Below are 18,467 nucleotides of genomic sequence, written 5' to 3'. Positions count from 1 at the left end.
CGTTCAGGAGCACAGGGGGCCTTGGAGGGGTCCCCTGCCATAGGACGGCTTGTTGGAACCCCCCAGACTTGGCGGCAGCTGGTGGGGGGTCTTCCAGCTTTGCCCCAAGAGCTGGGGAGCAGAAGGGGGGCATGCTTGCTCCTTCGCCGAATGGGCTCCGGGAGGAACAAGTCAATCAAAGGAAGTGTGGTTTAAATGTTGGTGGTGGAGGATCCTTCCTAATCCCCTCAATTATCGGTGACGGATAAGCAGCAGACTATTGTAAGTTCCTGTTCAATCTATTTAAAACCGAAGATTAGAGGGGGTGTTTTTTTTCTCTAACACCCCCCCCCCTTGGACAATGTGGCATTTAAACTATCTCTCTCTACATCGGAATGGAGAGAGAACAAAGGCTGACTTGCCACTTGAATTAACTATGTGAGAAAGACTGAAATCGCAGTTGCAAGAGGTGCTTGCTGAGCTGTTTTTAAAAATCGAAACCTTTGCTCTTCTCCCTGTGAAAAGGAGGAGTCAAGATGGCTCCCTTCCGTTCTCGTTTTTGTACTTATAAATGAAGTCTGCCTTTTGAAACCACCTTTGTGGGGGAAAATGATAATCTCTGGTATCTTTTAATACCTCCCCCGAGGGTGCTCTGGACCTCTTCTGTTACGTGGACTTTCTGGATTTTGATTATTTGACTTTTTTCTTTCTGGTGTACCTCCGTGTCTTGGAACAGTGAAGGAGAATTAACTTTTTACTTTCTGATTTGCCTGCCACCTTGGACCGGACTGGCTGCGTGCTCCACTGACACCATTTTCTTTGCAAAAGATTTACCATCTCTGAACTTAGACAATGGGACCTAAGAAACCACCAACGGGCAAGTCACTATCGGCTCCCTCTTCAGCAACTTCCAGTCCAAGTATGCAGCAGCCGAAAATTACTTCATTGTTACAAAAAGAAGCAGCTGGAGAGAGTTCAAAAGAATTATCTGTCAACCAAATGTTTCAGGAAATTATGAGAGGTCAAAACGAACTGAGGAAGGAGGTGGCAGATCTCAAAGACGAACTCAGAGGGGTACAACATAACACAACAGAAAATAGACAAAGAATTGTGGTGCTGGAGGAGGGGCAGCTGGGATGGGGGAAGAGGTTAAGGAGGTCCAAAAGGGAAATTTAGAACTGGAAAACTTTATGGCCAAAATAGAATTTGAAAGAATGTCTTTTTTTCTCAGGTTCCAGAACCTACCAGACACAGAAAATGAAGATCTTAAAGATATTATGAGCACAATTTTGGCAGAATACCTTAAGAGAAACAAAGAACAGTTGTGGTGGGATATGGACCTGGTTTATAGAATTAATTCAGTATATGCTAGAACCCATAATGTTCCAAGAGAGGTACATGTTAAATTTCTCAGGAGGACCACAAGTGACGAGGTGCTAGGGGCCCAAAGGGAGGGACCTTTAAAATATCAAGATAAAGAAATTACTATTCTAAAGCAAATTCCTAAAAAAATAAGAGAAAGAAGGAAGAAGTATTCTTCCTTATCAAAGAAACTATACAATAGAGGAATTTGGTTTAGATGGTTATTGCCAGAGGAAATGCTGATTTTCTGGGAAGGAAGCAGAATTAGAATTAAGACAGTGGATGAGGCTGAAGCCTTTATTAAAAAATATTTTTCTCTCCTAGAGGACGAAGATAGCGGAGGTGGGGAAAAAGGCAGCAATGTACAAGACATGAGGAAGGGGGGGGGGGGCTATGGCTCCACCTGGGGACAGGGAGGAGGGAGCAATATCAAAAAGGCTCAGGTCACAAAAATAAATGTATTTGAAATATTATTGTAATTGTTGATATACTAGAAAGTGACAAAGAGATGATTGAACACATGGTTGATATAAAGTAAGAATTCTGTTTATGCTTATCTTTTATATGTTATTTTTAAAATTGTAAAATTGTGAGATTTGGAGAGATTTCTACTACTAGCACGGGAGCTACCAAAATTTTCTATATACCTTTTTACCTTTTCCCCATAAATGTTTTAAAAACAATAAAATTCTTTACAAAAAAAAGAAAATGATGTTTAGTTTCTCTTATGCCCCTAAGTAATGGGAACAAAATCTTTACACAACAACTGATTGTTTTAATGCTCCATTACTTCCACTACAAGGAAGAAACTGATACTTCACTATTAATTTTCTCTCTCTCTTTGATTATACAATAAAGCTTCCTATCCAGAATGATTGGAATTTGGATGTAATTTTCACCACAACCCAAAACAGATTGTGCTTGATGGGATAGTAAATCAAGGCAAATGTTTTCTATATACAGGCATGACAGTATTTCCTGTTATTTTGACCAAGTCACAATTGATGTTTAATCATTCAGTACTGAACATAGAGCTTCATTAAATAAATCATTTTGGCAATTACTTTGTCATGGAAGCATTTGGCTGATTTCAAAAAAGTTAAGGAAGGTTTGGACCTATTTAGTATTTGGATGAGAGCCCACCGAGAAATCCCAGGGCAATGGGAAGTTGAAAAAAACCTTTACCGAATAATGTTCAAGAGGTTCTAGAGAAAGAAAAGAGAAATTTAACTAAATTCTTACTTGGCCAGTAGCTATTTTTTGTAATGGCTGCCTGAGTCACCCAGATGAGAAAAAAATATGTTAACTCCTCTTTTCTTTCATTCTTGATTTCTTTGAGCTGATATAAGTAATATACATTGCAGGACTTTTTGAAGACAATTACAATAAATTAAAAATAGAATGGTTCCTGTAACACAACTGATTAAGCCATGATATCTCCCTCTCCCCCTCCTTCCACAACATCAAACAGTCACTCAATGATTGGTCAGTAAGTCAGTAAGAATTCAAGAATGTAACTTCAATAGAAGTACAGTATTACATTTATATTGGTTATGATTTATGAAATTTGGCTAGCATGTTTATGCTCTGTCTAGATATGTACAAACATTAGTACTTTAGGAAAATGCTTATTCAAGCTAGTAACATCAGCATTAACTCCTCATTCCTTTCCTCCTCTTTCATATTTATGAAAGATATATAATTTTAAAAACATATTTATACTATAATGCAGTTCTATTCTTGCCATCAAGTAAGCTCCATTGAAAAATGTACTGGATTGTATTATTAATTATATACATGCCATTCAATTTACCAGAATTCACACATTTGTGCTTTTTTTTTCATTTCAAAACAAAAACACATGCACATTCTGCAATTTGTTATAGACTGTGCTGCCACTATTTTCCTCATCAAAACTTCTAGCTCAGTTAAAGGCATACACATGCCTTTCAAATGATTTGGTAGAACTCTCAAGTTCTACCTTCAAGGTGGATAAAAAAACTAGCTTTTAAATTACTAATATAAACAAGTAACTCTTGAGATGGAGCCTACCTCTAATTGCTATTCACGGAACAAATATTTCCTCACAATTTACAAATGTGTCCTAATTTATGCTCAAAACATCTTCTGCATCTGAAAGTGTAATTTTCATGCCACCAAGGACATTGTTTTGTTATACTTGAAGTTATGATTTATTTCAAGTTTTGAACAGCTGTGGTGGCACAATAGGTTAGAACGCAGTATTGCAGGCTAATTTTGCCAACCACCAGGAGTTCAATTCTCACCAGATCAAGGTTGACCTATCCTTCATCCTTCCAAGGTCGATAAAATAAGGATCCCATATTGTTGGGGTCAATATGCTGACTCTTGTAAGCCACGTAGAGAGGGCTGTAAAGCACTATGAAGCGGTATATCAATCTAAGTGCTATTGCTATTGAAAATTGTTGTCAATAAGCATATAGTTGTAAGCTTTTTCAGCTAAACAAGTTTGCTTGCTTTTGTTCAGTAACTTTGTATTTGTTGTAAAAGGAGATGATTAATGAGATTTCTTCAAGTGAGAGGTCTTGTGACTTCAAAAGTTTGCAGATTACTATAATTAGACTTTTTTTAAAAAAAAATGTGTCCTACTCAAAAATGAACCATGATGTATCTTCAAGGTATGACAGTAAAATAAATTGTGCAGTGCATGCATGCCTTTAAAGGATAAAGAACTTTCTTGGCCTGCCTATTTACTACCAAAACTGTTATTGTCGTGACCTTTAAATGGGGAAAACAGGGCATCACAGGGCAACAATGTTTGAGGCCAGGTTTCTGGAAGTGCCTTTCTTACAGCATATGTCCAACGAAACCATGTCCCAAGGAGGCAGGGGTTGTCTAGTTGCTTACTAAAGTGCCTAACAATACCGAGCGCTTGTTTTGGACGTGCTTGCTGCGTTGTGTAAGAGCATTCTTGGAAAAGAAAAAGGTTCAACCAGTCCCCAGTTGAATGGAAAGAAAAGGGCCAGGGAGGGGACGGTTTGGAAGCTAAAACTCCTTCTGGTCGGAAACTCGCGAAGCCTTGCCCAGCAGAGAGAGAGAGAGGGAGATTAAAGAGGCCTCCGGATAAAGGCTCCGTGAGCGAGGGGATGAAGGCGAAGGCACCCGAGGCGCTTGCATGAGTGCTCGCAGAGACAGGAATACCAGTCTCAAGCCCTTCATTACCACTTAGTTTCTCACGGCCACCACACGCTGTTTCTTCTCAACTCTCCGCACGCTCTCCGCGAGGAATGCCGAGAGCAATTTGTGCCTTGCTCCTTAGCAAGAATGAGAAAGGGTTGCACGCTGCTTGGTCAGAGAAGAAAAGCGGGGGAGAGGAGGAGGAGGGGAGGAGGAGAGGGGGAGGAGGAGAGGGAGGCTGGCCACCCTTCGGGTAGGATGCGCGAACCGGAGGGCGGAAACTTTGGAAGAAGAAGAAGGAAAGAAGCGAGCGAGCCGGAGGGAGAGTCGGTGGGATTTCTTGCGCCGGTGGAAAAACTCAGCGGGAGAACGAAGGCGAAGGCAACCCGAAGGGAAGCAAAAAAAATAAAAAAATTGGCGGGAGAAGAGAAAAGGCGTGTAAGAAGCGGCGAAGCAACGAGTAGAGTAGCCAGCAGGCGGTCGAATCCCGTCACAGCGGCTCTTCGCCTTCACGCCTCGCCGCTTCCCACGCGAGTCAAGTGAGCTGGTGGCGCGCCACTTCGGGCGGAAATGGAGCTGCTGGCGAAGCCCTTCGGCTGCGTGGTGGCGCTGGTCCTGTCTCTCGGGGGCTGCCTCAGCCTGGTCTCCCCCTACTCGGGTCCGGGTCGTTCGGGCGCCAGAAACAAGTAAGACTCTGTCCACCCGCGCGACCCAGCTTCTCCCCACATCCACCTTCCTTTCTCCGGGCGGGGGGGGGGGTGTTATTCGAGCATTTCAGGTCTCTCTCAGAGCGCCGTACAGAGAGTTTCGTGGTGTGTGTTTGTGTGTGTGTTTGCGTGTGTGCATGTACCAATTTCGTTGTATTTAAGTACAATGACAATAAAGATTATACTATATATATATTTCTGCCATTTGTTAATGTTGCCGTGTGAATAATTTAAAAACCCCAAATCGCCTGGGTGGAGTCCGCGTCTCTTGGATAGGCGCCGGATCCCGGCTCTCTTTCTCCTGGTGTTGACAGCTGGGAAGAGGCGAAGGTTTGAAATACTCAAACTCCGATTCTCAAACTGGCCAGTTGGAGCAAATGGTGGCCTGGTGGCAAAAGGGGACATGGGTAGGACTGGCGAGCCTTGGGAAGCTCTTCCCTGATCCGTTGGGTCGGTTTACACCAGGGATGTCCAAACTTGGGAACTTTAAGACTTGTGGACTTCAACTCCCAGAATTCCCCAGCCAGCATGGCTGGCTGGAGAATTCTGGGAGTTGAAGTCCACAAGTCTTAAAGTTCCCAAGTTTGGACACCCCTGGTTTACACCTTCAGGGCTGGGAAGCCGGGCTTGCTGGAGTTGCCACCTTCTGAAAGAACTTAGGTAGAGTTCACGGGTGCCGGATTTTTCCTTCCAGGAGTCTCCCAGCGCCAACTGAATAGAAACGTGGGCGACTTGAATTGGCGGGTTCCTTCTAGTCTATTTTGTGATTCATTTCTTCCTTTTGAATGTTGGTAGGGCATCCTGCCTTTGAATGAATTTAGAGCTCTTGTTCTTTTTTAGCCAGAACAAAACAGTTTGCCTGCCAGTCAACTCCAGTGCCAGTCTGGAATTTGCTTATTTTGATAGGGTTGTACTCCCCCCCAACCTCCTCTGACAAATGATTTAAGGTTAGGGATATTGATTGACAGCTGACAGTTAGTCCAATGAATTTATGTACAATTTAATCCCGATAAGAGTTTTATACCAATATATGGCAGGTAAAAACTTTTTGGATAAATGAGTTTAGCCCTAGTGACTAACAAAAAAGGAACAGGACTTGAACCAATTGCAATGAATGCAGTGTATTCACCCTTGAGCACACAATCTGGTAGTTATTAATTCTCTACGGGATATCTAAGTCCAGGTTGTGCTTCTTTATAGTTGGAGATTATTATTTCTGACAGCAAAAGAATATTCTCTGCTGTTTCTATAGCCTATGAATACTACCAGGCTGGTCTTAACTATTTATGCCTTTGGTCCATTCCTCAGCTGCAAGACAGCATTGCAATGCTGATGGGGCACTTAATATCTGTCACTGCGTTAATTGTTTGCTAGCCGAGCTGAAGAGTTACTGTGCAGGTCATAGGCCCTTATCAGCAATGATTTACTGTGCATGCTTCTTAACACGTTTCATAATACATCACACATTCCAGAGACTTCTTTACTTTTGATCTTCTGTTCCTCTGCCAAGAAGGTGGACGATAATTGCTCTTGCCAAAATGTAACAATTAGATAGATTTGTTTATTTTTCTTATTTTTATATTAAAGCTTGTTTTAATTAGAACATGTTATTGGGTGTTATTTTCGCTTTTTCCGAAGATATGCTGTTTGGAAAGCCGTCGGTCTAGACCTCATTAGCTCAGGGTGAAATTTCCCCTGACAATATCATAGTTGTTTTCTGATAAACACATATGGAGTGGGTGATGGTCTGGAACATGAGAGGTCGCTTGCCCTTAGCAGTGGCTGAGGAATGTTCCCCATGCTCAGACTGCAGTGCTGTCCATTCATCTTTGAATTGGCAGAAAACTACCAACATTAAGTCTGATGCACTCACTTATGATCCCTATCTCCCTAAGGTATGATGCTAGCAAAGGGTGGCAATTTTTTTTATGGTGTACAGGACACATTAAGAACAGAAATTGGTCCATTAACTTTGTTTTTCTTTCTGTTCACCAATATTCACTAGAATATTGTAGAATATTCTAGTGGAAAAAAATTTAAGTTTTTTCCGTAGAAAAAACTTAAAACTTTATCTTTATTGTAGAATTGGGCTGTGGTGGAAACACATGTTGACAGATGGTTAGACTATATGTCTAGCTGTTTGTCAAAACTTGTCTTGTCTTTATTTATTAAAGTTATATGCCACCCATCTTGCCATCCAGAGGTGGCATTTTTTTCATTGGTTAATCAAAGAGAGCCCAATCATCAACTGATACCAGTCATACTTGAGTTCTTTTGAACATGGCTTTAGTGCTATTCCCAAACAGCACTAAACTTACATTCCAAACCAGGATGAGCACTCTTGATGAAATATTTATCACACTTGGAATATTGCAGCCAGTTTGGTCACCACAATAGAAAAAAAGATGTTGACACTCTAGAAAGAGTGCAGAGAAGAGCAACAAAAATGAGGGGACTGGATGATAAAACAACAGTTGCAGGGATTGGGTAAGAGTAGTTTAATGAAAAGAAGAACTAGGCGTGATACAATATTTGAGAGGCTGTCAAAAAAGAAGAGGGAGTCAGGCTACTCTCCAAAACACCTGAAGGCAGGACAAGAAGCAATGGTTGGAAACTAATCAAGGAGAGGATCAACCTAGAACTAAGGAGAAATTTCTAATAGAACAGTTAATCAGTGGAACAACTTGTGTCCAGAAGTTGTGGGTGCTCCAACACTGGAGGTTTTTAAGAAGAGATTGGACAACGATTTGTCTGAAATGGTATAGAGCAGTGATGGCGAACCTTTTTTGGCTCACGTGCCACAAGTGGGGGGAGCGCAGGGGAGTCGAGTGTGGGCGTGCCGCACCCATAATGCAATGCGTGACCCCCCCCCATTTTTACATGTTTTTTTTGCCCTCCCCATGCTCCAGGGGCTTTATAGGAGCCTGGGGAGGGCGAAAAGAGCCTCCCCCGACCCCCCGGAGGCCCTCCGGAAGCTTCAGGGACTGTCCAGAGGCTTCCCTGAAGCCTTCGGAGTGCTTAAAACCACCCTCCGAGCAAACCGGAAGTGACTTCCGGGTTGCTCGGAGGGTCGTTTTAAGCGCTCCGAAGGCATCAGGGAAGCCTCGGACGGTCCCTGAAGCCTTCGGAACGCTTAAAACGACCCTCCGAGCAACCCGGAAGTCACTTCCGGTTTGCTCGGAGGGTGGTTTTAAGCACTCCGAAGGCTTCAGGGACGATCCCTGAAGTCTCCGGGGGGCGGGGGAGGCTATTTTCACCCTCCCCAGGCTCCTATAAAGCCTCTGGAGCCTGGGCAAGGCGAAAAATAGCTTTTAAAAAGGTGAACTCAGCTGGCCAGCGCGCGCATACGCGCTGGCCAGCTGACAGGGCAGCGCCTCGCGTGCCCTGACAAATGGCTCCGCGTGCCACTTGTGGCACGCGTGCCATAGGTTCGCCATCACGGGTATAGAGTTTCCTGCTTGAGCAGTCAGTTGGATTAGAAGACCTCCAAGGTCCCTACCAACTCTGTTATTCTGTTATTCCTTTTTTACAGTCTGGACTGGAAACAATCATGGAACAAGAATCCAAGAGCTCTAATAGTATTCATTATAAAGATAAAAGTTACAATACAATTCCAGCAAGTACCATATCTATTCTCAGATGAAACAAGTATAGGTAGTTTTAGGGCAGCAAAACTCTTGTCTGTTTCCTTCCACTCTTTCTACGCAGAGTGCTAGACACAGTCTTACCATTTAGCAACAGCAATAGCATTTAGGCTTATATACCACTCCATACCACTTTGTAGCACTTTCTGAGCAGTTAACCAAGTCATCATATTGCCTCTAACAATATGGGTCCTCATTTTATCAATCTCAGAAGGATGGGAGTGCTGAGTGCCCATTAGGATTGAACTCCAGATGGTGGGCAGAGTTTGCCTGTAATACTGCATTATAACCGCTGCACCACTAGGGCTCTTCTTTTGCAATAGGCAAAAAAATAGCAGAATAAAGAGTGTCAGAGCATGTTTCTTGCTATGGTTACATGCAAACAGGGAATAGTCCTGAGTACAGTAGAATACCTCTTGCTGGTGGGAGTTGTAGAATGAGGGTAAAGCAGTTGAAAATGACACTGTGCAAATGTATAAGATTTAAAAAAACAGATACACTGTACACTAAGATATCTTTTATCTACCCATGCTTAAATGAAGAAGCCATAATTTATTGGGTTCCTCTGTTTTGCTAATATCCCACAGTCTCATGAAAAATTATATGTTCCACATTTTGGTATTCTCCAGATGTGAAACTCTAGCTTCCATAATCCTCATCCTGTTTGGCTAAGAATTCAAGTAATTTTTAGGCATATAGAGACCAACTTTGTGTACACTGCCTTAGATAACTTTATTAAGTGTTCTTTACACTTTCATTTTATCACATTTTTGTCATTCCATCTGGATAGTGTTGACATCTGAAGTTATGATTTCAGTAGAAACCATTGATAATCAGCTATAGCTTATAAAACATAGATGTTGGATTACATAACACGTTAGTCCTTAAGTAAAACCATGTTACGATTTCGCGATTTTGGAATGAGGATTTCTGTCTCCAGATCTCAAAATACAAAAACACAAATCCTGTATCTACTTATCTTGAAATATAGCCTTGCATCTGAGTAGATATACATAGAAATGAGCTGTTACCCTCATACATTCTCTTATTCTCTACACCTCTGCATTTTATTTAACTTCTATATTTGCATCTATAAAGAACACATGTGCTAGAGCTTCTGCTACAAGATCTTCTGTGTTCTTCATGTGTTGGGCCAGTGGTAGGAAGTGGAAGAAAATAATTGCTTCTCTGCTTTAAATCTCTCTTGGGTAAAACATTGGACCAATGTTCCATATTTGTTTCAGACCAACAGCCTAATAATATTAAACTATTTTAATATTATTGTTTATTACAATATTATGATTGTAACACATGCCTTTTGTGTTCTCACCCTCTCTACAGAAACTGGTGTGCCTATGTAGTGAACAAAAATGTGAGTTGCTCTGTGCTGGGTGGCACCGAAAGCTTTGTTCAAGTTCAGTATGTATGTCTTTGGAACCAAGAACCCTGCCCACATGCTCCCATGTAAGTAAGAATACTTCCATCTAGAATGGGAAAATATTTGATTATCTTTTTCAGCAAAGCAGCATGGCCATGTGCAGCATATCTTGTGGATCTGTACCATTTTTTAAAGTGAAGCTACAGCGTAAAATATTTATATTATAATCCAAGACAGCTGAAGCTAATTAGAAAAGTTGACTCTTCTTCAATAAATCAGGCAACAATTTATTGTTACATTATTCAAACCAGAGAAGGAAATTGCAAAAATATTATAATTACATAACTAATTTAAGACTAATATCAGATAAGAGGTTTTTTTTTAATAATATTTTATTAGAGTTAGTACAATTAGTACCTGGAGTTTTGTTCAGTCTACTGTTCAATCTGTGTGCATGCTTGCTGGTGAATTCTTTGTTAATTCTTTGGCTTAGTTGTTTTTCATTTCAAAGTTGCAGGCTTCCTGGGCAATCATAAAGTTTGCTGTAAATCAGCAGCGGTCTTTGAAATATTTGGGATGAAGCCAAAATGTACTCCTAATTTTGAATCTGCGTGTTTGAAATGTGTGTTGTCCTGACATCTAGAAATACACATTTTGGAATGTAAAGAGTTACACTTTTATTAAATACAAACCAGAAAGCCATTGAAGGAGTTGTTAAAATAGAAATCTTAGCTATCCACCTGGCTAGCAGCTAGCCATTTGGTGGTAGAGGCAGAGGAGGGGTGTCCAACTGATGTGAACAGCATAATAACACAAGCCTCACCCCCTCTTTTTTTTGCATGTGTCACAGCATATGCTCAAAACAGGAAGAACGTATAGTGAAGCTTCATGGTATTGTTTTCATCAGAATAATCCTGTGGGTGCCATTGCATCTGTCCAAGTGGATCTTCCTTGAAATATGGCATCAGAAGCCATTCCATTATTTTGTTCTCAAACTGAGAAGTACCGAGAAGATACTTTATTCCCATATTTGAGAAACTCTAGCAAGTAAATCCCACTGTTTCAATGCCAAGAGCAATGTACATAGTCTTGGTCTGCCTCTCAATCTATCAAACCCAATTTTTTGTAATATTCTGAATTTCAAATATAAAATTATATCTAAAATGACAGCAAAACTGCAAATGTGATTGTAACTAGCTTGTTGCTGACAAGGGAAGTGGCAATATGAAGAATGGAGGGCGCAGGATCTCTCTTGTCTTTTCTTTATGTCAGTTGCCTTTCTTCTAATTAGGGATGTGGGGATTTGTTTGCCAAATAAGGCAAAGTGCCTTGAGTTGTTCCTAGGAAAAGATAGGGTGGAAAGGTTAACTGTCCTCTCTCTGCTTCTCTTCTGCAAGTGCCTTCTCTAACTGCCTCCTGGTACAACAGTGTCAGCTATGCTTGATGAATCCCATGAACTTACCATAGGTGCATTTTCACCCTGAGTTCTTATGAAAATATGTGTCCAACTATGGCTCGAGTATTCTAAAAGAATGTAAGAAGGGTATATATTAGCCAGCAGTGTGCAGCAGCTGCCAAAAAAGCCAACACAGTTCTAGGCTGCATCAACAGAGGGATAGAATCAAGATCACATGAAGTGTTAATACCACTTTTGTAAAGCCTTAGTAAGGCCGCACTTGGAATACTGCATTCAGTTTGGTCACCATGATGTAAAAAAGACTCTGCAGAGAAGAGCAACAAAGATGATTAGGGGACTGGAGGCTAAAACATATGGAGAACGTTTGCAGGAACTGGATATGTCTAGTTTAATGAAAAGGAGGACTAGGGGAGACATGATAGCAGTTTTCCAATATCTCAGGGGTTGCCACAAAGAAGAGGGAGTCAAACTATTTCCCAAGGCACCTGAGGTAGAACAAGAAGCAATGGGTAGAAACTAATCAAGGAGAAAAGCAACCTAGAACTAAGGAGAAATTTCCTGACAGTTAGAACAATTAATCAGAGGAACAACTTGCCTCCAGAAGTTATGAATTACCCGATACTGGAAGTTTTTAAGAAGATGTTGGATAACCATTTGTCTGAAGTAGTGTAGGGTTTCCTGCCTAAGCAGGGGGTTGCACTAGAAAACCTCCAAGATCCCTTCCAACTTTGTTATTCTATTCTATATTATACACTCTTTCCCTAAAGGCTCTGTGGTTTTTTTTCCCCTTTGTGCCTTTTTCTCTGTAGATTACATTTCCCACAATCAGTACCACTTAAAAAAAACTTTCTGTTGACTGGGTTGAAACAATGTAAAGCTAGATACTCAGAAGTGGAAATAAAACTCTTCTGTTTCCTTTTAGCTTATAAAAGGGAAAGAAGGGGAGGGAGAAATACATGAGGCTAAGATGTTACCTTACATGAACAAACTTGGATAAGTCCTCACTTAGGGTTACATCTGAACAAACAATATTATGTATGCATCAATCTCTAACCTATGTCTGCCTTTTTAGGTGAAGAATTATATCATTTTTAATAATGTATTCAAATATCCCAATATTTAAAATAAATACAAGAAAATATTGTTGGATGACGTACCGGAATGAACCAGGAATGGATTTTTAAAAATATATTCTAGCTTATTAGTTGCATTGGGTATGTAATTAAGATATAAAGATATTGAAAAGACAGAAAATGTTAAGTGTTTTAAACTTTATTTAAATAAAGTTTAAATAAAAGATTTTATTTCAGTCTTTTGGCATGTTTGTTTGTAAATCCCAGATTGCTGGGAGGAATGAACTTTTTGATTTTACATCCTATGACCTAATATTACTTATCTCTGTCAAAAGAAAGAACAATACACTCCTTTTATCACATTTGCACAGATGTTTATTCTCTCATGCATCATTCACAACTTCCTGGAAGTTCACACTAGCTTCCCCTTTATCCAAATGAAATATAGACATCTGTATTTGAGCTTTAATGTTATTTGATGTTTTAAAGAAAAAGGCTAATGCTGTATTAATGTTTAAAATGATAATGGAATACAATGAAAAACTTCATGTAGCAGAATAATTGAATGGCTTAGTGTTGCTGGCTTAATATTCTCTCCATCATAGTGACCCATAATCTTTTTATATGACTTTATATGCTGCACAGTCATTGTGATCAGCTTTGAAAAATGGACTGTACTCTCTAGATGTAATATATACCAGACCCTGCTTTGTTATAGCATATTTATGACTTTCTTGCTATGGTCCCTCTTTCTCATGTAGCAGATGGTGTCCTTTTGAGTAATGGGTTAACTTGCCCAAAAGAACTTCGGGTTAATTCAGTGCATGCAAATAAGAGGAAGAGGTTCATTGCTCTGCTTCTTATTCATGATTATTTTGGAAGAAAGAAAGAATAATTCACTAGCAGACAGCATTACTTGCACAGGCAGAAAGTTGGTTGAGCACATTGCATGCAGCTGGAAGGGAGAATAACTTTACATTCAGTTTTACTTTGCTCAGTTCCTGCTTTAAAATTATAAGCCAAGAATTGTAGTTTAGAGTAAATTAGCTGGGAGAAGCCACTTATAAATCTGACATTATTTAATTGGCTTATTTAACTATTTTGCAGAAAGAATAGGAAAAATTGAGCCCAGTTTCCCCCCCCCCCCATGGGTTCTTTTTGTTCTGCCACATGTATTTTACTAACATAATACTGTGTAATGTGGTAAACATCATCTGAAAAATGTAAAGGTACATTTTTCTGTGAAGAAGGTTTATACAATTTATAATACTGTACTATCAAAATTGGGACACGGTGGCTCAGTGGCTAAGACGCTAAACTTGTTGATCAGAAGGTCGGCATTTCAGCGGTTTGAATCCCTAGTGCTCTGTAACGGAGTGAGCTCCCGTTACTTGTCCCAGCTTCTGCCAACCTAGCAGTTCGAAAGCATATAAAAATGCAAGTAGAAAAAATAGGAACCACTTCTGATGGGAAGGTAACAACGTTCCATGCACCTTCGGCATTTAGGCATGCCAGCCACATGACCACGGAGACTATTTTGGACAGCATTGGCTCTTTGGCTTTGAAACGGAGATGAGCACTATCCCCTAGAGCCGGGAATGACTAGCACATATGTGCAAGGGGAACCTTTACCTTTACCTAGTATCAAAATTAATAAAAATAGAGTATACAAATTCATTATACTACAGAATGGCTAGAAAGCCAGTTTGGTGTAGTGATTAAGGTACCAGGCTAGAAACCAGAAGAACTGCATTCTAGTCCTGCCTTAAGCACAAAGCCAACTGGGTGACCTTAGGCCAGTCACTCTCTCTCAGCTCTAGGAAAGAGAAAATGGCAAGCCACTTTCCAAAAATCTTGGTAAGAAAACTTCAGGGACCAGCTCACAAACTGAATTAAAGGTAACCCCCCTTCACCAACGACTTGACTTCTAGCAATTCTCTGCTAGTATATATTGCAATTTTAAAAAAATGAATAAAAAAAGCAATACATTAGAACTTTCTGTTCATATAGTAAGTTCTAAAGATAAGTATTGTATTATCACACCTCTTGATGTGACTAGGATTTTGTCCGTATATTTGATTTCAGGAAGGCAGTGCATCATTTCAAAACAAACTTTATATCTCAATGAAAAACACAGGTGGTAGATTTTATAACTTCAAACACTCCTGTGAGCTCTCACAGTATGTTTCTAAAGGAAATTAACAATTAAGAAGCCACAATATGTTTCTAAAGGAAACAGTTAGGAAATCCCCAATAGACTTTAAAGGCAATTTTTTAACTCTTTTGGGGGAGGGGGGGAAAGGTTTAGAAAGTACCCTTGATCCTCTGGATAATTGGAACATTTTAAATAGTACAATGTTTGCCTTTGTGTTATTTTAGTTTCTCAGGATTTATAGTTAAAAACACAGTGAGTTTGTTAAATCTCATGGGAAATATGATTCCATGGTTTGGGAATGTTTAACTGTTGTGGATTCAGCAATAAGGGAGTGGTTCTGTTTTCAGCAGTTATATAACACTTCACATTTCTGTTCTGCAATAAGCCCTTTTGTGCCTTGATGTGAAAAAGACTCTCTTCGCCATAAAGCATAGAACTCTTTGGCTGAATGCAAGAAAATAATGTGTGTGTGTGTGTACACTAGAAAGCACATGGCTCATTGGGTCATTCTTCTTTCCACATATAATAGAGGCATGCACCATTTCCCCTCCCCTCATGACCTCCAGGAGAGTCCCAGTGAAGCCGCCACCTCTGCCTCCTCCTCAGCTGACCTGATAAACTGCCTGCCACTTTGCTAGGGCAAGGGAGAAAAAAAGACTGAGGAAAACTGACCCTTACTCTCCATTTCAATGTATCCCAAGGATACCCTCTTTCCACTAAGGAAGAGGGTCTTCCCATTATTGGCACCCCTAGCCAGCCCTGCCTCATAACAAAAGAGGAACAGCCATTCCTCTTTTCAAATAAAATATAGGCTTGTGCCATTTTCCCTCCCATCACAACCCACAGGAGAGCCCTAGGTGAAGTTTCTGTCTCTTCCTCCTCCTGGCACTGCATGCCGCTTTCTGGTGGGAGGGGGAACCAAGGGAGCTGCGGACCATGAGGAAAATTGTACCACTACTCCCCATTCCAGCATGTTCCCAAGGGGTCCCTCCTTCCATGGAAAAAGAGATTCCGCCTTTTGATCCCCAGAGTTGTTCCCCTCCAGCTATGGCTACCTCTCTAGTAGACATCTGAATTTCTCTTTCATTCTTCCTTTTTCCACATATAATGTAGGCTTATGCACTGTTCCCTCCCCTAACGGCTTTCATGAGAGCCCCTGGAAGTCTCTTCCTCCTCCATTTCAGCTGATCTGTGGAACTGCCTACCACTTTCTTGTGGGAAGGAGATACAAAGAGAGCTGCAGACTCTGAGGAAAACACACACTAAGCTTACGTTGGGGGAATAATGTTCCAGCCAATGAAGGCCAAAGCAGAAAAGGCATGTTATATGGATCCTGCCAGGTGGAACTTCACTGGGGACACGACCTGCAGTATACCCCTCCTGCCTGACCTGGTGAGATAAGTAGATATAATTGGGAAGAGACAGTCCCTCAATAACCTGATCCCATGCCATGTTAAAGGTCAGCTTGAATTGTGCCCAGAAACAAATCGGCAACCAATTGGCAATTGATACAGCTTATGGAACCTGACATGTAACACCTACCCTCTTGGGGTAGACATCACTGCAGCATTCTAATCAGCTGCAGCCTTTTCAAAGGCAGCCCTATATACCATGTAGAGGTGTTATAGTAATTCCCTCTGGGAGTGTGATTTGGAATGATGGTTTTTAAAGTTCAAAACCAGAACTTTGAATTGCACTCAGAAACAGATAGAAAACCAAAACATGGGTCTGGAATACTGATGTTAATGCTCAGGCCACCATATCCTACCTAACAACTAAGCTGCTACATTCTGGACTAATTGAAGCTTTCAAAGATATCCACAGATGCAGCACAACGAAGTAGGTTGAAATCATGTGTCATTATTGTGCAATCCTCATATTCTAGGTAAGACTACAATTAGATCAAGCCAAAAATAGCAGGGACTGTCTAGAAGCCTAACACCCTGATAAATTAGCCATCAATAGACACACAGACATAAACAATATCTGTAGGCTACAATATCTATAGAGACAATCAATGAGCCAAAAAGGGAACAAAAAGACATAAGCACCTTTCAACCAGTAATCAGTACCCAGATGAACATAGATTAACTCCAAGATTAACATCAGACTGATAATCAAGTACACAATATATCCCAATCAAGAAACTGCCAAATAAACCAACAGTAAACAGCTTAACCAAAAGACCATCCCAACCAACTTTGATAGGGCAAGCCACTAGAACATAAACAGAGAGTGAACCTCCACTCTTTAGTAGCACTGATGATGTTACCTACTTTGAAATGTCTGTAAGAAAACAACCAAGCTCAGAAAGCACAAGGATCCCTTAGAGCCGTGATGGTGAACCTCTCTGTGGGCACGTGAGCCGTCACCCCAGCTCAGATCCACTCCCGCCGGCCAGCTGGTTTTCGGGTCTCTTCTGTGTATGCATGGTGAGGTGGATGCGGGGAGGGTACATGGGGCGCATGCGGGAGGCACACGCGCAGGGGGTAGGGTGCACATGCAGGGGTCTCACATGCATGTGAAGGGGGCGGGGGTGTATTATATGCCAAAACTGCAGTATAAATGCTGCAATTGTAAAAACAATAACAACCATGTGGGTGCTATAGACTAGTTTTTGAGTATTTGCACACATATTGAAGCCAGAATGACTTTTAAAATGTATGATCAGTCATAATTTTTCAAGTATATATTTAAAACATTCCTTTTTTATTTCAGTTTGAACATAGTGGCATTGAGCACCAGCTTACCACTGAATTATATTTTCCTTGTGCTGTAGATATGATTTTCTTTATGATCAAGTAATTTTCTATAGTTTTAATGCCACAATCTATTTTTATCAAGAAATGATTCAGAAAGGTCAGACTTCAATATCTTGCAGTTGATTCACCAAATTAATGATGAACATGGGTAAGAAGTTAGGAATGAAATTTTCACTTCTGTGTTATAATAAAATTTGTAGTTCTAATATTAAGTAACTAATTTTACTATGTATCAATTGGTAGACTAAGTATTGAGTGAAGCATTGTCCTTAAGAAAAATAAGCTGAGATTGTTTTCTTAGGATAGTGATTTTCATGTGTTTATGTGTTAAGGATATAAAAAGAACAGACTTTAAAATCGTCATAGTTTTACTGATATTTTAAAACTTGGATCAAAATGTAAATGTTTGGGAAACATTATATGTTAATTTCCACTGCTAAAGCAAGTTGTACAATGGATTTCATAGCTTTTTAATCATTTAAAGTTCAATTTCAATCATCTGCTTTAATTTATATAATATATTAAAAGGAAATTCCCAATACTATTAATTTTCGATAGATGTTTGTATAGTCATGTCAAAAATAGAAATCATTTAAAGCAATTGCAAATATACATTTTTTGAATTTTATAAAAGCATTGTTATTTAAATTTTTACTCAGTTTTCTCATCCCTTATATTGAAGTCTTAATATAGAAACAAGTTTATGTATACGAAGGCCATGAAGTTTGATGCAAGCTTAAACGGTGTTATGGTAGAGATATTCTTCTAACCCTCTAAATCAAACATTCTTTTCCATTTAGTTCAGAGAGTTTTTAAAAAGGAGCCTAAACTACT

At 40.2% G+C, this 18,467-nt stretch overlaps 1 protein-coding gene across 2 annotated transcripts in view; it reads left to right on the top strand.

The window, feature by feature from the left end:
- Positions 1-4,729: 4,729 nt before the first annotated feature.
- Positions 4,730-18,467, top strand: part of EMILIN2 (elastin microfibril interfacer 2) — a 33,963-nt gene continuing 20,225 nt past the window's right edge. Inside the window, exons 1-2 of one of the 2 annotated variants that reach the window (XM_081950140.1) lie at positions 4,730-5,183; positions 10,190-10,312. In XM_081950140.1, the coding sequence (XP_081806266.1) occupies positions 5,068-5,183; positions 10,190-10,312 (239 nt within the window). In that variant the 5' untranslated portion in view covers positions 4,730-5,067. The remainder of the gene's footprint in view (positions 5,184-10,189; positions 10,313-18,467) is intronic. The other variant, XM_081950139.1, reaches the window with a different exon arrangement.

This window comes from Natrix helvetica (genome assembly GCF_964273705.1).
Source record: "Natrix helvetica genome assembly, chromosome: 4".
Lineage (NCBI taxonomy): Eukaryota > Metazoa > Chordata > Lepidosauria > Squamata > Natricidae > Natrix > Natrix helvetica.
The sequence above is the reverse complement of the archived record's forward strand: the minus strand, read 5'-3'. Positions and strand labels throughout refer to the sequence as shown.